At 51.0% G+C, this 20,670-nt stretch overlaps 1 protein-coding gene across 3 annotated transcripts; it reads right to left on the bottom strand.

The window, feature by feature from the left end:
• Positions 1-1,855: 1,855 nt before the first annotated feature.
• CHRNA2 (cholinergic receptor nicotinic alpha 2 subunit) lies at positions 1,856-11,852 on the bottom strand. Of its 3 annotated transcripts, none has more exons than XM_068552440.1 (6): positions 11,582-11,852; positions 10,501-10,652; positions 10,019-10,063; positions 7,238-7,347; positions 3,182-4,190; positions 1,856-1,981 (listed from the first exon to the last, which is right to left on the bottom strand). In XM_068552440.1, exons 1-6 carry the CDS (start codon positions 11,850-11,852, stop codon positions 1,856-1,858), a joined length of 1,713 nt encoding a protein of 570 aa, XP_068408541.1. The 3 variants fall into 3 exon arrangements, with proteins under 3 accessions (XP_068408541.1, XP_068408543.1, XP_068408542.1); XM_068552442.1 differs by having other exon boundaries at positions 10,546-10,715; positions 11,582-11,654; XM_068552441.1 differs by having other exon boundaries at positions 10,501-10,715; positions 11,582-11,654.
• Positions 11,853-20,670: the final 8,818 nt, after the last annotated feature.

Consider the following 20,670-nt stretch of genomic DNA (forward strand, 5'->3'; position numbering starts at 1 on the left):
TTTGTGGTTTGATTGTTTTGTTTGTTTGACCTTCGGGGCGGGTAACGATGACCTACAGCCGCGGCCCTGGAAGGAATCGATTGTGCTTACTTTGGGCGAAGATCAAAGGCTGAAGCCAGGGCTCAACCCCCCGGGGCACGCGGTGATGCCAGGGCGGCGGGGTCAGGCGCTTGCCCCAGGCCTTTGCGCCCCCCCCCCCCCCCCCCCCCGCTCCCTGCACCTGAGCCAAGGGCGACTTTCCAGTGGGGTCCCAGGCAGCCCCTCCAGGGCCACACAGGGATGCCAATGGCACTCTCCCAGCTGCCATCAAATAGCCAGGGCTCTGAGGGGCTGGGGTGGTCCCAGGGGTGCTGGGGAGGGGTCCCACAGCTGACTGAGCAGGCCTTCAGCTTTATTTGATCTCTTTACTCACTTGCCAGTGGGGTGGGAAACGGAATAACCAGAGGGAACATCGCTGCACCAGGAGGTCCAGTCTGGGAGCACCACTGCTCCAGGAGAGCCAGCGGGGAGGACGGGGGAGGTTGCAGCTGCGTCCGCAGAGCAGAAGACACCAGAAACCAGAATGGCCTCTGAGTGGGGGGTCTCGCAGAGAACTGAGGCAGGAGGACTGGGCCCGCTGTGGCAGGGTCCCCCGGGGTCTGTCAGGGAGAGCAAGTGGGGCTCAGAAGGAGGGGACTCCGAAGGTCAAAGAGAACTAGATGCTTGCCCTGCTTGGCTGCTCACCCAGGGTCCCCACCCTGTCTGGAGGACCCAGTGCCACATCTGTTAGGGCTGAGGTTCTGCCCTCGGGCTGGACGGTGCTGGGGTGAGGCCCGATCCCGCCGGCAGCTCCTCTCAGTTCAGGGCGAGGGACTGCGGGATTCCAAGGGGCAGGACAGGCTGCACAGAGCCGGTCAGAAGACATCGCGGGGCTCCGGGTAAGAAGGGCGGGCAGGCTGGGAAGGGAAGGGTTCCTGCAACGTCTCGGGGTCCAAAGCCATCCAGCTCATTCCTCTCAGTTCCTCAGAGCAAAAGTCCTGGATGCCTGGGGGTCGACCACCACTCACCCTGTGCGGGAGGGAGGGAGCGCACCGCGGGCTTGAGTTGGGTCAGGAATGGCTGGAGGTGTCCTTCTGGTTTGTCCATGCGCATTGAAGGACAGATAGCGCCCCTGCAGGTGGGGAGTCTCAGTGCGGCCACACCTCTCGGAGGGCCGGCTGGTGCTGAGCCGGTCTGCAACGGGGAAGCGGGGGGTGCTAAAGGTAGGGGGATGTCTGGGCTGTCACAAGAGCTTCCAGGTGGGTGGGACGGCCCAGCTACCTGCATCTGCCCCACTTGTGGCCCTCCTCCTCCTCTTCCCCTTCCAACCTCCTCCCTCTGTTCCCCAGCCTCAAGCCCACCTCAGCCTGGCTGTCCCCCCTGCCTTTTGGGGCTCGTTCCTGAATGCCAAATGTTGTTCATAGCCCTTCCACCCCCGCGAGGCACTCTCTCCCTACACACCCCTCCTTTGAGGTCTGAGCCTCCTCACATGGCCCTTCCCCAACCCCTGGGTTCCCTCCACCCGCATCCCTCAGAGTCTGCATCCCAGGAGCAGCTTATACGTCTTCACGTTGTCACCACCACGTCGTAACCTTCTGCAGAGCAAGTTCCTTTTGGCCCAGCTCTTCAGCATCCGCACAGGGCTCCGTGCCCAGCAGATTCTCAGCACAAACTACAATAATGTCAAGTGAATCATTCCAAGAAGCCTTCCATGTCCGGACGCCATGGAAAGGCACCTGTAGTTGGATGGTGTTGACCCCAAAGGCATACTCCAGAGGCGGCAGCCGTTAAAGACGGTCAGCTATGCCACGTCTGGGCCAAAGCAGGCGATGTGGCATCAGATCATTCCAGCGAGGAACGGAGGGAGAAAGAGTCCGACGGTCCCCAGGAAGCAAACGAGGATAAACAACCAGAGGAATATCCTGTCGATGACCATGGCCACATACCTCCAGTCTTCCTTCACCTGCAGGGGAGATGGGTGCACAGTGACCGACCGAGGCCTTGGGAAAGGGGAGGTGTCCCGCGCATGCGCAGCCCCTGTAAGACTGGCACTGGGGATAGCGGTGACGCCACTGAGACCTTGGGAGCTAAGGAGGGGGGGGCGGTAAACAGGGATGTCTCAAGACTCAAACAACCCTCTTCTAGAGATTCCCGTCCTATACCACCCCTATGACAATAGCCCAGAGCCTTTCCATAGGCTCTCAAGTTCCAGGTAAGGGAGGCTGGAGGGACACAGAAGGTTCTAGAATCACCCAGGGGCATGGACCCTCCCAGGGGGCCTGCAGTGATTTAAACGCAACACTCAGAAGTTACAAAATGGTGAAGACTTTGGGCCCCCATGTTGCCTCCCGACCCACTCACCCACTCGCTGGGGGGGTAGGTGAGGGTAGGTGTGGCCCAGGGAAGGGCAGGGTGGTGTCTGCAGTGGGGTAGGGGCTTTGTGGAATTGGGGCCTACAGCCCAGGCAAGTGGATCTGGACTCCTAGCTGCTCCCGGATTAGATAACAATTAATTTGTCTTATCTACTCAGCAAGGCCACCCAGTAATAACCTCCTGGCCTTTCATCCTTCCCTAAGTTGATAAGAAGGATTCTGTGACCCTGGGCAGTGGCTTGCTTACCTAATAATGCAGGACACAGCAGGGGGCGGGGGAGGGGAGCCCACCAGGCCCACCCAAGCTTCCTCAGTGTCTGTGAGTGAATAGTGAAGTTCACAAAATGCCCAGAGCCCAGGACAAGAAGGAGGAGGAGCCCGTCAGGACAAAGGGGGAGGCTGGATTGCTTGGGGTCCTCCTGATGAGTTCCCTCCCCCTCCCCCCACTCCTCCCCCCCCCACCCCCCACCCCCGCCTACGGGCAATGGTGGGAAATGGCCTGCGTGAGGATGGCGTGGGGAGACCCCCTCCATCTCTGTCCTGTGTCTCCCAGTTAGGCCGAGCGGGGACATTCTCACTGCTATTCTGCCACCCACCCAATAAACGTTTTCAGAGCTGCCAGCTAGACATTCTCCATCACAATTCATTCCAGACTCCAAGGCCGTGACTAAGGGAGATGGGTCCTCATGGAGGAGCCTGGGTTGACCCAAGCTGACACCCTGGAGGGATGGCTCCCGACTAGGCTGGTGGAGTCCCCCGGGGGACGGGCCCCTCACCCAGCCCCCACTCACTGAGGAGTCAGCATCCTCGGCCCGCAGGTGATCGGCAATATAGCGCACGCCCTCCAGTGCTTTCTGTATGCGGGGTGACAGCAGGAGCCCACCCTCCGGCAACTGGGCCTCCGCCTTGGGACCCGAGGCCCCTGGGTGCCGACCACCATGGCTGTAAGGGACACCTGTGAAGGGGGACGAATGACCCGCACACGCCCATCTGCCTTCCTCCTCCTCCTCCCTCTCCTCCGCATCCACGTTGGTCTCCAGCCAGCGGTAGGAGGGGCAGAGCTTCTGATCTGGGGGGTCGCGGAGCTCCAAGGGGGGCAGGGGCCGGCTTATCAGAAGCCACCGGGACACGCAGCCCAGAAAGACCACCCGCACCCAGTGGGGCATGTTGTGGGTGCTGGCGGAGCGGTGGTGCACGTTGAGGACGAAGACGGTGATGACGATGGAGAGGGTGACGAAGATCATGGTGAAGAGCAGGTACTCGCTGATGAGCGGGATGACCAGCGAGGTGGACGGGATGATCTCGGTGATGAGCAGCAGGAAGACGGTGAGCGAGAGCAGCACGGAGATGCAGAGCGTGATCTTCTCGCCGCAGTCGGAGGGCAGGTAGAAGACGAGCACCGTGAGGCAGGAGATGAGCAGGCAGGGGATGATGAGGTTGATGGTGTAGAAGAGCGGCAGGCGACGGATGACGAAGTGGTAGGTGACGTCAGGGTAGATCTCGGCGCAGCAGTCGTACTTCTTGGTGTTGTAGGTGCCCGTGGCGTTGACGATGGCCCACTCGCCGCTCTCCCAGTAGTCCTTGAGGTCTACCGTCTGCTCCATCTGCACCAGGTCGATCTTGGCCTTGTCATACGACCAGGAGCCGAACTTCATCTTGCAGTTCTGCTGGTCGAAGGGGAAGAAGGTGACGTCAATGCTGCAGGAGCTCTTGTAGATGGCGGGCGGTACCCAGTGCACGGTGCCCGAGGAGAAGAGGTGGGCCTTGGTCATGTGGGTCACCACGAACTCCCCATCTGCACTGCAGAGAGGAGAGGCGTTGGGGGGACCCTGCGCACCCCAGGCACCCAAGCCAGACTGCTCCAGATAACCCTCAGCAGGGGGACCCCAATAACACAGCCGGACCGGGCCAGGTTGTTGGGATTTGTGCAAGTAAGACTCCCCAGCACACAGACATCCAGAGCTACCTGAGTTGTCTTTCAAACACCATCTTTTTAACTACAAAAGTGGGAATTTTTAAGAATATAGGAAAGTACCAAGAATTTTAAAAATAACCACTATTAACGTTTTGATGTTATAGATCTATATCTATACATATATGAGATATATCTATATCTCATATATATTTGATTGTCATCTAGATAACACATACAGCATTTTTACGTTTTTGTGATCATGTGGTATATATGTAGTTTGATGGCCTGTCTGTATTCATTTAACATTTTAGAGTGATTGTTTATATGAGTATTTTTTCTCTCCTCCACCCCGCCACCCCTGCAGATGGTGAGTAAGCCCCTCTGCTGGGCGTCATGTCATTTACACCTGAGATTTTTACTTCCCTGCTCAGAAGACACCTGACATCTTTGGTGGTGAAGGAAGACGCCATCCGTCTTCCTTCAACATGCATTTCTGAGCCAGCCACACCCACTGGGGCCTCTGCAGGAGCTGTTGGTGGAGGGGAGACTCATGCCTGCCCTTAGGGAACCATGAGGAAATGAGAAGCAGGCCTGAACACCTACAACGCCAGGCAGGCGGTTTGGCAACAGCATTATAACTACTGGGGGGAACCCGCTTCCGGTGAGCAGGGTCACCATGCACACTGCCATTTTAGCAAAGCGCTGATGGATGGTAGGATTTGGCAGAAAGCTGGGGGTGGAGAGCGGACCAGCAGAGCATCCGCAGAACAAGGAACAGAGGAGGGAAAGGATAAAAGGATAAAACTGTGTGTTTGGACTGGAGGAGCTGCTGGGCCGAGTTGGGGGCGGGGCGTGAGTGAGGGCGGGGCCCGAGTGGGCGTCGTGAGGGCCCTTAAGGCATCTAAGGGCCCATGAGGACGCAGGGGACACTGGAACAGCGGTGACCAGTCGGGCCTGAGTCTGATTTCCCCCTGCGAGGTGGCGCAGTGAGCTCTCAGCCCCCGCCTTCCCTCCCTCTCCAGTTCCCACGGTCAATCCTAAAGACAGGGGAACCAGAAGAATACACAAGAAGAGGGACTTCCCTGGTGGCGCCGTGGTTAAGAATCCGCCTGCCAATGCAGTGGACACGGGTTCGAGCCCTGGTCCGGGAAGATCCCACATGCCAGGGAACAACTAAGACTGTGAGCCACAACTACTGAGCCCACGTGCCACGACTACTGAAGCCTGCGTGCCTGGACCCCGTGCTCCTCAACAAGAGAAACCACCGCAATGAGAAGCCCCCGCTCTCTGCAACTAGAGAAGGCCCGCGCGCAGCAACGAAGACCCAACGCAGCCAAAAATAAATAAAATTAAAAAAAAAAAAGAATACACAGGAAGAGAGACTTCTTTCCCTTGAAGTAGTTCCAGGATAGAGAGTTAGGCAGGTTGGAAACCGGAACTTTGAAAGGGAGTTACAAACAGATCAGGGCAAAAGTTTAAAAAAAAAATTTTTAAGGCATTTTTGTCATCATACAGAAGCACCACTAGATGGCAACATGTGCCCCCATTTTGAGGAAGGAAAGAAGCAATTCCCCTGGTCTTCTTAACCTGAAGTGGAGTGGGTGGAGGAGATACCCTTCTTTAAATGTCTGCAAGAATTTGGTTTGAACTTTTGTCCCATCAAAAGAATTTCCTGTTATAATCAAGTAACACTGGCCAAAGCCTTATTGGCAATCCTAAAACTCTGGGTCCTATCTGATGCTAGGACTTTGCTCCTGCCCTCTGCCAGGTGCACAGGAAACAGAAACTAGAGAGATCCTGGGTGCAGATATGGGGTGAGGGGTCCGTGAGTCCAGTGGCAATGTTAGACCTTGCAGGTAATTCATGCTGAACGTGTGTTTACAGAGATGGCTCAGATGACAGGGCTTTGGGCCTGACCAGGACTGGGCAGTGTAAAGGGATCACTGTCACCCTCCTCTGACCTATCTGGAGACACCTAACTTCAGAAGTGGATCTGTTTCCCTTTATTCTATTGTTTAAAAATAGCTATTCTAAATGTGGGTCAAATGAATTGGGAAATGCTGGGCTAAAGGGGTTTCTTGTCTGTACAAGTTCTAACAACATTTAAAATGACATTTTCCAAAGGACCGGGGCTGGGGTGCAGAAAGGGTTTTAACGAACATACAATGTTATCTAAAATTATTTGACCACAGAACTATTTTTCATACCTATTCATATCTCCAGGAACTAGTGCTCCCTAGAGCCCCACTTCAGAAAATATTTTTAGACAAACATCATGCCAAACATCTAAGTCCTTCATTTCTAAATGAAGAATTACCTGATGCCAAACATGAATGAAATTATAGCTCTTTATATCTTCTATTTTAAAAAAAACCGACTTGGTCCTCTGGGGCTCTCTTTAGACTCCCCTGCCTTTTACTAACTTTTAGTCATTATGTTCAAAGGTTGGTCCTCTTTGGTTTTGAATACAGGGCAACTATAAATAATATTTTTTAAAATACCCATGCTTGATCCCTTCAAAGTTGTTACCCTGGGATGCTGCTTACCTGTTCCAACAATAATGCCATCCTGCAAAACTCCAACACTTAGGCATTGTTTTCACAGCCTGCACCAATCATATTTTTCAAATAATGCCCAGTGTTGGCACAGCTGTGTCCCAGTAGCACAGCGCAGCCACTGATATGCAGTAGGTGCTCAATAAATTTTGGGTGTATGAGTGAGAGAACAAGATGAAAGAAATAAGGGAATCAAGAGAAAAGGTGGTGCGGCGAGGATGAGCAAAGCAGGAGTTGAAAGGAAGGCCACGCATCTTGGACACAAGGGGCGCACTTCCCAAGTCCAACACAGCCTAGCCTCACGTTACCCGCCCCTCGCAGGGAACCCCCTGTCTCAGGGGTCCCAAGGGGCCTCCACAACCCCAGCCGTTTCCTACTTGTTGTAGAGGACGATGTCGGGGATCCAGATCATTTCCGAAGGGACCCGGAGGGATGTGATGTTGCCGAAATCGGCCGGGTTCCAGTGCAGCTTGTAGTCGTTCCACTCCTGTGCGTGGGGAGGGGAGTCAGGTCAGCAGCCCTGCCGGGGGAGGGAGCCTCGGGACAAACCTAGGGCAGCCTGGGGACGCCCAGCAGCCGGATTCTGGAGCGCCCGGAGCGCCCGGAGCTCCTCACCTAGCCCCACAGAATAGAAAGTGCCGCGGATGCCCGGAAAGGGCCCCGAGATGGGAACGGGGAGTCCCGTCTAAAATAATCTAGCCCTCGCTTTGCCCCCACTCTTGTACTCAAAGTCCCGGGCACATCTGGAGGACGGGTCACCCTGGTCCCGCCTCTGTTCTGTCACTCCTTAGCTGGACGACCCCGGCAAGCAGCCTCACTCATTCGTAGTAACATTTTTTACTGTATCGCAGTTTACAAAGGTTTTTCACACCCTCTGTCTAGGAAGACCCTCAATGGGACAGCCGGGCAAAGAGTGCAGAGCAGGTGGAAGTATTTCCCCATCTAACAGATAAGGAAACTGAGGACAAGAGGGGTAAAACAACCCCTTTATCAGAGTTACACAGCTGAGAAAGGGGAGTCACCCGGTGGATTTCCAACTGTGCTCTAGAGCGCCCCCTAGGAGCCCTGTTTCCACCGGCTGGTCCAAGCGAATCTGTTTTCTCAAGTGAGGCTTAGAGGGTACTCTGTCAATAAGTGGCAGCACTGGGGCTTGAACCCAGCCTTCCCTGTCTCCAAACTTGCCCTAATTCTAGGGGCCATTTTGCTTTTGTGCATTTGCACTAAAATAGGGCAGTGATGTGCCCTTGAAAAGTCTCCATGCGTGGTGCCTTTTCCCCTCTAAGGATAGTCGTGTAACATTTACACAAGCACGTCAACTGGCTAGGGATCCAGGAAGAAGTAAGGGAAACAGGAGTGTTTGCAGGAAGCAGGCACATGAGAGGAAAAGCACTGATCCAGCCCAATGGTTCACAAACTTCAAGCACTCAAGTCCCAGCTTCATAATTTTTGCCAATATATTCGCACTGCCTATATTAGCATTTACTTAGTATTTTCCTTTAAATTAGTTCATTATTTTTAAACCTACATACATTTTTGAATTTTACATCACTGAAATAACTGGAAAACCCACAGCGCTTGAAACCATCCACTAAAATAGAAATATATGACTATTTTAAAAAAAGGATTGCGACCCAACTAAAATCATCTCACAAAACTGCCGTTGGTACCGAAACCACACCTGGGAAGATGCTGGCCCAGCAGTGGTGCTGATTGATTTTCTGTAGGGGAAGGCTTAGGCAGAGAGAGGGGCCAGACTTGCAAAGTAGGAAAGATAAAAATGTTGCTAAAATTGTCAGGATTTCTCAGGACACTGAGGAATAATTTTGAAAGGGATTGGTCTTCATAAATGTACCCCCTTCCCCCAGTCCATTGTCTGTTAAGTTTTCAGGTTCAACCAACATTTGGGGGGGCATCCACACCAAGTTGTGTTATATTAATCGGCAATAGATTATATTGTCCCCATTTTACAGATGAGCAAAGTGAGGCTCTGAGACTAACTTGCATGGTATCACAGGCTAATCAGAGGCGGTGCTGGCTGGCCTGACTCCTGCTCCAGTGCTCCTTCCTCTCCTCCCTACTCCAGTCCCTGAAGCCTAGGTAACTGGCCTATGGGGACAATTATGGCCACCCAGGTTCTAGGTCTGACCCTTGCACTGCTATGGCTTCCCAAGTCCCTTCATGGCTCTGCACCTCATCTGTAAAGAGGAGAGAATATATTCAGGCTGTTATAAAGCCTGTGCCCCCAAGTTCTGCCCCAAGAATGGCACATCAAAGAGGGCTACCCATCCATTGGCCAGGGCTGGTGCTGAGCCAGTTTCTGGTTAAGAGACAACAACTTCATTTCCTATCTCTTGGGACCCTCGCTCTGGGGTCCCTGGGCCGTCAGGTGAGGAGTCTGAACTCTCCTACTGGAGAGAACAGGCAGAGAGACCCTGAAAGTGCCTGGAGGAGAAGAGCCCAGCTGGGCCTGGCTTCCAGAACCTTCCAGAGACTTCCAGACATCTCTGCTGAGGGATGAACCTGTGAGTGAAACCATCTTGGACCCTCCAGAGCAGACCAGACACCAGCCAAATGCCACCAAGTAACCCCAGGAGTCCCCGTGCAAAGCAGAAGAAACCGCTAAAACTCCTAGCCATAAAAACTAAAGATGTAATAAACTGTCAGTTGCTTTAAGCCAGTGAGTTTGGGGGTAGCTTGTTAGGCAGCGTAGACACAGAACACTCAGCGTTCTCCTGCAGAAGGAGCCTCGGGTTCTAAGTGGGGCACACCTGGGCCACCCTTGTCTAGACCAGCTGCCCTCTGCTTCTGTTTTCCTCAGCTGTAAAACGGGCAGAATTAAACCTCGCATGGTTTTCGGTGATGACTCGGCCAGCTGATCTGCAAACGGTAGCAGGGACATAGGCAATGCCCACTCCCAGAAAGGGGGCCACGTGGCTCTTGTAGGTGACATTCTCAGGTGCTGGACAGAGCCTGGCCGCACAAGAGCACAGCCCCTCACGAGAAGCAGTCTGCAGTTGGCTGGCCTTGGGAACATCCTGAGTGGCAACTCAGGCAAAAGGTAAATTCAGAATCATGCTTCTAGTGGAAGAGTCCTGGGAGGGGCTGGGGTTTGTGGGTTCCCACCCCGCTCCTGTCTTGCCCGGGGGAGGGGTCCTCACCTGCTTTAGCCAGACTTTGGTGGTCATCATTTGGTTCTTCTCATCCTGGCCGGTAGCGGGAAAGAAAGCGATTAGAGTGATGAACGAGCCCCAGAAAACAAGGTAGAGTAGGAGGGGCTTATTCAGGCCCCCCACTCACCAGAGAACCTCTCAGGTGACACTGCAAGCCCAGCCAACCCACCACCCCTCCTGACACTGCCACCCTCACTCAGATTATCTCCACTGGGTCCTCTGGGCTTGTGTCAGGTGGAACAAGCAGGGCAGGGCATTTAGAAAACCCACTGCTGCCGGTCAACGCCCTCCCAGGAGGGGTTTCAGGGCTGAGAGCGGGAGGGAGATGGAGCTTCCCCAGGCTCCGAGGGGTGTTGCTCTGACTGAGGTGGGCTGGGAGGGCTGGGGCTGGGGAGGGACGAGGAGCCCCAGAAAGGGGCCCATGCCTGGGGCTGATCCCAAGGGGGCAAAGGATGGTAGGACAGACGCACCACATCGATGAGCTGGGCGATGGACAGCCCGAAGTGCACGATCACCACGTCCGAGGTGTTGGGCACCGGCCTCGCCCAGCGGTTATAGCCCCTAAAGAGGTGTTGGAAGAGGCGGTCCTCGGCTTGGGTGGGGGAGGCCTGTTGCACGGATGCTGTGGGACAGGAGGGGAGAGAGGGGTCTCCGGGAGTCCGTGGTGCTGGGCGCTTGGCTCCCCCTCCTGTCCAATCAGAGCCACTTAACCTCACTGAGCCTCAGTTTCCTCATCTGCAAAATGGGCACACTAATCCAGAACCTACTTCAAAACACTGTCGAGGAGGAAATATAATCATGTCTGTTAGAGCTTACAAAGCAACCAGCACATGGTTGGTGCTCAAGAAATGTCAGTTACTCTGTGACTGATGGATAAGGGGTGAAAACAAGTGCTGAGAGGGGTGCAGAGCAGTGGGAAGAAGTCAGACAGGGCATGAAATCCAGCCTGGAACTGGGGAGCCCCAAGGGACAGCAACATGGGGGAACCTGGCCCCAGGAACTTTCACTCCCATCCTCTTGTAATGAACCACTAATGCTAACCATGAAATTCTCTTCCATTTGGAGCATCTCGCCTGTTTATCCTCAAACCACAGGCATTTGCTCCTTCTCATCAGCTGGGCAGTGTCCCCAGTTGTCTGATGGAATCATCCGTGTCTGATTTCACCATGTTCTGCAAACAGCTTCACCTCTTCAGGGTTCTCCTGCCTGAGCAGGTCGAGAACTACTGCTCTAAAATTCAGAACATCGATAAGAACAGCTGCCGTGTGCTATGGTATCCCAGGCGCTAGTCACAGGCTCTCATTCCAGGTCACCACGCAATAGCCCTGGGAGGGTCACAGTGCAGTTGGCATTGTGCACATGGGGAGCACTGCGACTCGGGGGGGGTTCAGGTGACGCAGTGATCGCCCCCCCCCCACCTTCCCGCGGTGGAACAGCTACTTCCCCTGCGGCTCTGGCGGTTGCCACCAGCCCACCTGCAGGAGTTTCCTCCCTGAGGCATGTGTGAGCTCACAGGTGTGACAGGATGCCCTAGGGACCATCCCCACTCACCTGCCGGGATCAGAAAAAGCCACCACAGCCCGAGCTTTGTCGTGGACGGGAGTGCAGGGTGGGCGGGGCCCATGGCTTCAGAGGAGGGGTCTGGCTGCCGCTGGACATCAGAAGGAGGGCAGGCCGGGCCTTGGCTGTGGGTTGAACCTCGGACCGCTTCCCCAGCAGGGCCTGGGGAGCTGGCACGGCGGAGCTCCCTGGGGATTCCACGTGGCTCCCTCTGACTGCCAAGCCTGAGTGAGCCCAGGAAAGGGTTCTTAGGATGATGCATCTTTGACACAAGTGAACCTTCGTGCCTCACACCTTTGACCTCATTTGGGCCTCCCATCACCCCTAGGAAGGTATGGGGAAGGGTTATTATTACCTCTTTTATTTAAATTTTAAAAATGCTGATGTTCAGAAAAGTTGACTGATTTGCCCAAGCCACATAGTTAAAAAGCTATGAAGTCAAGATTCAAGCTCACATCTTCAGCTTCTAAACTATAACGTGTTCAAGTGCTACTCAGTGGTGCCAACTAGAAGGATAATTTTGTATGGGCACCTCAGCCAGTGCTCGCCTGTGTTTTATAGATCTTAGCACCATGACTGTCATTGCTCAGCCATGATCACGACTGAGGTCTGTGGCAGACAGGTGGTGACAAGGTACAGGTGCCCTACCCCGAATCCAGGCTCACCTGGATCCAAGGTTCTAAGAGGTTCCTCTGTGTGCAGCTTCACTCACCTCTCCTTCCAACTGACATCACGTGCACAAATCCCAAGGCTATAATCTGTTTCACCTTTCACTCAAGGGCACTAAATAAAAGCACGGTTTTTTTTTTTCCCCATTAGTGAGAACAGGGGGAAAAGAAATAGAAGTCCAGGCATGCTGAACTTGCATCGTATAAAGACCCAACCAGAGACATCCTGGACCCTCTGGAAGAATGTGCAAATGAGACTGAACTGACTCCAGCGGACAAATTCCTGCAAGACGCCTCAAATTTGCATCCCTTGTAATTAGCCCACTATGATAATTTCATTAATTTGTCACTGGAAACCAAAGGAGAAATTCTTCCAGGTATTTGACAGTGATTAAACTTCCACCTCTTTTTAGAAGGAAGAGTCCTGGACCCTTTGATCCTCTAAGTGGCTGGATTGGCAGGTTTGTGGGGGGGGGGCGGTGGTGTCTGTGGGCTGATGTCTCTGTTTGTAAAGTGGGTCTGGGTGAATGGAGCTCTCAGGGAAACCTGTACAAAAAATACTGCATATGTAAAGGGCTCAGACGCCAATATCCTCGTTGTGCTTGTATCGCTGCAATGTACCAGTGTGTCCAGACCATCCCGCGCCCCATACCCCAACTCAGGTCAGCCTCTTTTGCCCACATCCTGAATCCTGGTTCCATTGAAGTCAAGGTGATGTGGGCTGACTTCTTTGTCCATCTTCCTACTGCAGCTGGTTTTCAACTTCTCACCCCCATTCTATTCTTTTCACAAGCCCCACCTTCTCCATAAAACCTGCTTCGATTTCACCCCACACTTCTCCGCCATCTGGCACAATCCCAAGCCTGGGAGTCATTACTCTCCCATAACTGTCAACACCCCAAAGAAAGTCTCTTGATTGAGGAAATGACAGTGTCTTTTCTTCCAAATCATTTCAAATCATTGAGGAAATGACAGTGTCTTTTCTTCCAAATCATTTCATCACAGATGCTTAGGGAAGAGAGAGAGCCTATTTCTAGCTTTTATATTTGATCTGCTCAATACATCAATTAATCGCAGAAGCTTGCCATCTCAAGGTTGGGTGGAATCGTAAAGGTCATTTGGATTACCATACCAGCTGATCATTTCCCCCCACACATTCCAGCCTCAGAAAAAACCCAGCAATGAAGAACTTGCTATCTTCCAAGTCAGTGAATAACACTGATGTCTGTTAGCCTTTGTTAAAGCATGTAGAGTATTTACTGAGTGAATAAATAAATGACAAAAGAGGAAGAGTGGTAATAAAGACATAGAAGCAGATTCAATAAAGTAAAGCCAATAACTCCTGAGATGGAGCCACCCTCACCAGTGGGAGGGGGTGACTGTCCCTGGGATCGGAGCAGCCCCAGCGGGGACAACCAAAAGACTAACATTTTTCTAGACGCAGGCAACTCCCAGCATTCTGACATACCTCCCTCCTAAGTACCCAGAAGCTGCTAATCTGCTCATATCACTTTGAACCGCCCTCACAACGTCCCCAACACAAGCTCGGGCGCGCCTTTCTTACCTGTGACCACAGAAGACAAGCCATTCAAAGAACAGAGTACCAGCCTGGCTTGGAGGTCCTGGTCAGCTGACCAAAGTCGCCCCAGAATGGAAAGGCAGGTGCAGAGCCCAGCTGGGTGTCTTCATTTCCTGGTCAAACAGATGCTGGGACAGGACATGCCTTGGCGGATGAGGAAGACCTGACACTGAGAGTCAGGTTGGCTTCCTGGGGAGGGCTGGACAAGTTCTGAAGACAGGCTGCTGTGCCCAGGCTCCCAGCTCTGGTGACCGGAGAAGCTGCATGCAGGTCCTGCTGAGGAGGACAGCACGGAGAGCCTGGCACGGATGCTTCTGCAGGTAAGAGGCAGGCGGGTCCACGGGAGGGACCGCCAGCTTGGCAGGCACACAGATGGATGCTCATATTCCCTCTCTCTCTCTCTCTCTCTCTCACACACACACACACACACACACACACACACACACACACACACACACACCCTCGCTGGAGGGAAGGAGAAGGAGCCTGTGACTATCTAGTCCTTGCCCAGCGGGGACTGACAGCAGACTGCTTGCCCTCTGTCTGGTTACGAAGATGCTTCGTTCTTTGCTCTGAAGGACCCTGCGCTCCAGGATCACTTCCTGGGTCCCCCAACCTCACCCATAGATGGGGAATGTCCTGGGACTGTCTGTCGACAGAGCAGTACAGTTTTGAGTAAAATAGGACCAAGGACAGAGCCGCCAGTCCGCAGCCTGCAGTTCTCTTCTTCCCCTTCTCCCCTGGAGGAGCCCCTGCTCCCCGCAGCCAGCCTCCTGCAGGACCCCGGCTCCCTCGTGCTGCCGCCTGGTTTGGCTGCAGCTTGCCTGTTTCCTCCTCGACCTCCTTGCTGGGTGACCTTGCCTTCAATTTCCCAGATAAGGAAGTTCACCTTCCTTCAAACCATAAATTGACCCTTTGCCTCCTTGTCGCCCGCATCAAATCAGGAGTCCTCTTCCTCCTGCTGTGCGTGGCGAAGCGTGGCCCTGTGATCCTGACGGTGGCCCCATCTGTCAAATGTCGCCCGGCTCTCTCGTATCTTCCTCTCCCTCTCGCTTGTTCCTTCCCCTCAGCCCATAAGGAAGCTCATCCTCCATCCTAAAAACACTCTGGGGTCTGCACCTTGCTATCTCATCTCCCACAGATTGTTAAAAGCCAAGGACGCAGGACATGACTGCCAGGGTTTAACTTCTGGCTCTGCTCCTTTAAAGTTGTGTGGTTTTGGACAGGTCTCTAGAGATTTCTGTGCCTCAGTTTCCTCATATGTAAAAGGAGGATATGAATACTGGCTCCACTTCATAAGCTTGTAATGAGGAGTAAATGAGTTAGTATAAATAAAGGGCTTAGAAAACTGAAATAATACATGATATATATGTGTATGTTTGTAAATATTGGTTGGCCAAAAAGATCGTTCGGGTTTTTGTAAGCTCTTTAGAAAACCCAAACGAACTTTTTGGCCAACCCGATATATATGTGTGATATATATAAATATGATATATATGTGCATATATTTACTCATGTGTATATGATTGCTAGTATTATCTTTTGAGAATATTAAAACACATAAAAGTAACCGCCAACATTCCCACTATCCAGAATTAACAAATGTTAATATTTTACCATATGTACTTTCATATTGATATATATGTATATCTATGTGTATATAAAGTTATGCAAGTATTAAATGCATACAGAGAGAAAGATAGGAGGAAGGTAGGAAGGAAGGAAAGAGGGAAGGAAAAGGGAAAATAATAGATTGTATCAGTCAGGGTCTTTGGTTTGAGCAATAAAAATCTATTGATTAATTTAAGCAGAAAATGATTTTATTAAAGGGCAATGGGAAGTTCACAGGTGTACTTACAAAGCTGGAGAACCCCCTTGGAGCACAGGTGAGAGCAAGGGAAACACCAGCCGGGCTAAAGCACAAGTCACAAGCCATTACCGGCATAGTGGGCCCTGCTGCTGCAGAAATGGATGCAGAACCTTGCACCGTCTGTCACTGGTACTGCTGTCACTGCTGTCCCTGGAAACCAGCCACTTCTGCTGCTGCCAGAATTAATTCTCCTCTATTCCTACCTCATTGTGTCACTAGCTCTCAATACAAAGGTCAGGATAAACGCATCTGATTAATCATGTGCTCATGAACTAAATGCATGGAAGGCTGAGGAAGCAGGAATCTGGTGTTTTGAGCTTCTATGTGAAAGGTGGCTTCTGCCACATTCAAGGTGGGAACTTTCCCAGAATATTTGAAAGGAGTCTAAATGCTGGGAAACTCCCGCAAATCTTGCTCTTTGGCTCCTCCCACCAATGCAGACCCAACTTTCCATAATTACACTTTGAAACAAATGCTTACACCTACCCATTCTGTTCTAAAATGTGTACCCAGAATTTGTTTTAATCAGGTATGGTTAAGACATGCAGACACGGGAATGATTGTCACAGAGGAAGAAGTTTATACTCACAGATCCCCAGAAGCAGGAATCATGGCATGTCACATAGGGCCACATGGGGAAGCACATGGGCCAGACAGAGGGCAGGAAGGGCAAAGGAGAAAGCATGGCCCAGAGTATGTATTGGAGTTTCTGTAGGGAAGGTAAGGCAGGACAGGGTAAGCAGCCTAGGACTGGATAGTTTGAATAATTTTGGTGGGCTGTGGGTATAGGGGTGGTCTCCGGTGGTGCAGTACCTGGCCCTGGGGGGATTCAGTGCAGGGGAAATATTGGCCCGGTGTGAGAGAGAGGTAAAGGAGATGGCTGGGGGTGTGGACTTGAGATTGGCTGGAGGGTTTGTAATATGATGTCTGTACTCCCATGAAGGCTGGATCACTGGGAAGATGTAAACAACTTTGGCCATCAGTTGTCTTGTTTGTAACGGATGCCAAACCGACCAATAGTGAATCTAAGAAAACATAGTTAGAGCACTAACACAAGACAGCCATTCCTCACAGACACAAAAGAGCTCATCGCAACCCCAAAGGGATGAAGTCTTATGTCTCGTCAGTTACTCCAGTTAGCTCCAAGTCTTGCCTCTCTAGACAATGCGCTTTCTTGCTCTAATCCTGACACAATGTCATCTTGAAATTCTGTTTCGTATGGAATAAACCATAAAGTCCATCAAAAGCATACTGCATATAAAGTAATGGAGTGGGCAGAAAATAAAATAGATTAACAAAGTAAGGAAGAAAAGAAGGCAGGCACAGCCTTCATCATTGTAAAAGGTTAGAGTTGGACCCTATTGCTGAAGTGCTCACACTGTGAGTGTCAACTATAACGCTGAAACTACTGCTGCCGAAAGCAGAGGGTCACAGGGCCTGCGCCATCCCTGCCAGCTGGGGACACCGGCTGCTGCTGCCGCCCCGAAACTGCCAACCAAAACCTTTCTCCTCTTGCCCTGCTCACCTCACCAGCTCCTGCTGTAAAGTCTGGACTGGGTACATCTGATTTGCTGAGCTAAGCTCACAGGCCTTCACCTGAGAACGTGAGCACTTAGCATTTTTGGATTCTACGGTCAGAGTGGCTCTTCCTTCTAAGATTCATAAGGTGGCTACGTCTTACAGGGTTCTTATTTGCAACCACAGACATTTCTCTCAGTCTTATAAGCAGAAAGGGTCTTATTATAGGATACTGATAACTCACAGAATCTCAGGGAGGACAAGAGAAGCAGGTGTGGAAACCACACAGCCAAGAACAATGCAGTGACAGCAAACCACACCAGGTACAATTTTAACAAAGCCATCACTGTGTCACCCCATTGGCACCGTGCACACCCAGAGCTAGACTGGAGAAGCTCCGTCTCAGCCTCCCCAGAGAATCTGAGATAGGAGATAGATGGTCCCCTGGGCTGGACAGCTGGTGTTTGTCAAGGGCAGTAAAATTGAAGCTTTGTTCTCACCCAGATACTCCAAGGACAAAGCTAGTGGCAGAAGCTGAGCTCCGCTGAAATAAAGAGATAAGATGGCCACTCCTGAGGTCAGGAAAACTTCCCTGACTGCACATGCGCAGGAAGGCTCCTTGGGGGTCAAAAAGGGAGGGGATGCCACTGCATATAGTAAGTGTGGGCATGCGCCCACAGGTCTCTGCAGTGGGATCCACCTTAACGAAAAGTTGCGCATGCATGTTGGGGAGTGTCCTGGGACCAGTCAAGTGTGGAAAAAGAAACAAGATAATTGGTCAAGTGTAAACAAAGACCTGGAAGGACTGTCCTATATAAGTGATTTAAATCATCTCTTTCCTGCACTCCCCATTCAGGACTCCCGCACTGTTCTCTGGGTGTGTATTTCTGCCTTGCTTCTGTCTTTAATAAACGAACTGTTTCTCTGTGTGCTCTCCCAGATGTTATGCTGTGTCTCTAACAATAAACTTTGTACCTGTTTTTACAGTTTTTGCCTCCTTGAAACATTCTAGCTTTCAAACGGGGAAAAGAGTCAGGGCCACTTTGCCTATGACCTCTAGCCCCTGCTGTCTCTCTGAGATCAAAACTAGATGCTTCTGCTACTGCTGTGGCTGGAGGAAAGTTCTAGCTCACACAGCTGTTGCTTCAGTTTGCTCATTCCCATACCCAACTCTCACGTGACTGGCAGAGCCCACGTCACGTGATCAGTGTTAAGGGAGCCCAGCTAACGTGGTGTTTGTGGAGGCTACCTTAAGGAGGTACAACTCAAAATGTGAGATATTAAATCAGAGCGATGTTTGAAGGACATTGTGCATCTCTGAATGACAGATGTCCGCTACGGGGCAGAATTTTCCAAGTGTAGCAAGAGGTTATAGGTATTGGCAGCCAAAACAATGACAAAGAAGAAACACGACGAGTAGCCACCATCAATATTCCCTGTCTCATTTTTCTCATAGTCCCACGAACAACTGGCAACTGCTTGAACTCATCATTCCACTAAAATGGAAACTTCTTGGTCATCTCTATTTTTTGTCTGTTTTATTTACCAATGAATCCCAATTGCCAAGAAAGCACGTGGCACATAGCAGGTGCTCCATACATATTTGTTGAATGAATAAAAGAAATTCATTTGCTGCACGAAAGAAAGACAAAGCTTCAGGTGGAATGTGGGTTTAGAAAACAGCTTGAGACAACTTTAAGCTTGATTCAAACACCTACAGCAGGAGAAGCAGCAGTGTGAACCTCTCTCTCAACCACTAGGAATTAAACGGAGTGTTAAAGTAGCGTTGGAAAACCAAGGTCTAACAGGAGGTGGGAAAGGGGTAGCAGGGGCAGGAAATCCAACACGAAATCTCATGAGTTCAGTGTAATGAGTTCAATACAAATTTAGTGACTGACAGCAGGTGTAACTTCTGAATTTTCACTACTACATTAGCCGTGTTTTATGAATCCGTGCTATCACCTAAAACAAATTTTATAAATATTCAAATTAGCAGACATAAGGGTTAGGATGTACATTTCAAAAAGATATTCCATTTCCATAGCCCAGCTGAGTGAGCTCTCATCTTCCTGTACCTTGGGTGGCAGAAAGCATAGCAGGACAATGATGCATGAGAAAGAGCAGAGCACAATAAAATGCAGTCGAGACCTCTAATCCTTGCCTAAGCAATTCATCCAGGAAGTTCTGTAACTCACCAGGTGTTATAGTTTACAGCCCTGGAACAAACAAAGGTCCATAAGACAGCTCCATAACTTCCTCTTCACCAAAGATGATTTCCATCTAAAGTGGAGTCTCATATTCTAAGTTTCTTATTTTTTTTTAAGGGGGATTTATAAAATCCAGTTCGGTCAGTGTGACCTTTCTCTTCACTTTGCTACATTTTACAAACACATACATGTATTCCTAAACAGTACTGCACCAGTCAGGCAACAGAAATCACTCTAGTTAATTTAAATAGGGAGAGATTGAATACAGGAAATTAGGAACCTGCAAAAATCTTTGAAAAGAATGGCGGAGTGAGCTCCAGACTGGGCCTTTAAGAAAGTCTCCCAGAAAAACACCACCACTGATGTGGAAGCTGTCACCTCTGCCCCAATCAGCTGGCCACCACTGGGACTGAGTTCAAGGACACAGGGCTTAGCTGGGAACCAGGGGTCTGGAAGCAGCTCCAAGTTCTTTGAATTGAGCGACTGAAAGGAAATGCCCTTTAGTAGGACCAGGAGCAGGCTTGGGAGGTGGGAATGCAGCCAGAGTTCTGTTTTAGTCATGAGAAAGTGGAGATACCCTATGAGACATTCATGAGGAGGTGCTGAATAAGAAACTGCATATGCAAGTGTGGAGGTAAATGGAAGTCTAAACTGGAGATTTCAATTTAAGTGGTTTCATACTACATAAGCATGCTGCCATTTGCTTTCTTTTTTTTAACTCAATTTTACTTTTGAGATCACCAACTTCTTGAGCGACTACTGTATGTACTCACTTTAACTCTGGCTCAGTCTTCAAACCTAGGGTAATCTAGCGTCTATCTCCAAAAACTCCACTGAAAGTGTTCTGAAACAGGTCACCCAGCGTCATCCAAGTGCAATATCGAATTTTTTTTTCAGTTATTTCTACAACATTTGGGGTTGTTAATTACTTCCTGCTTCTCAGGGGTGGATCTCAGAAAACACTGTCTCAGGCACAATCCCAGAAGAGGTTATGAGGCAAGAGAAGCAAGCATGGTCCTGGTTCACTAGAACAAGACACCCCAAGGCAGACTCATTTCTCTTGTCGATCGGATTGATGGTTGGTAGATCAAGTATTTCTTGATTTCAGCAGGGTATCTATCTCTTACAACATTCTTCTAGCTAAAGGGGGAAAATATCTTGGGTAAATTCACAGATGACACTGTGAAGGAGGGAGGGAGGTCAAGAGGGAGGTCTTCGGCACCTATGTCCTTGAGCCG

The sequence above is a fragment of the Eschrichtius robustus genome, chromosome 10, assembly GCF_028021215.1.
Source record: "Eschrichtius robustus isolate mEscRob2 chromosome 10, mEscRob2.pri, whole genome shotgun sequence".
NCBI lineage: Eukaryota > Metazoa > Chordata > Mammalia > Artiodactyla > Eschrichtiidae > Eschrichtius > Eschrichtius robustus.

Coding starts and splice junctions, on each gene's coding strand:
- CHRNA2 (XM_068552440.1), bottom strand. CDS start 11,852: ATGCATCATCCTAAGAACCCTTTCCTGGGCTCACTCAGGCTTGGCAGT. Junction 7,348..10,018: donor CCAAAGTCTGGCTAAAGCAG/GTGAGGACCCCT, acceptor CCCCACGCACAG/GAGTGGAACGACTACAAGCT. Junction 1,982..3,181: donor CCGAGGATGCTGACTCCTCA/GTGAGTGGGGGC, acceptor TCTCCCCTGCAG/GTGAAGGAAGACTGGAGGTA.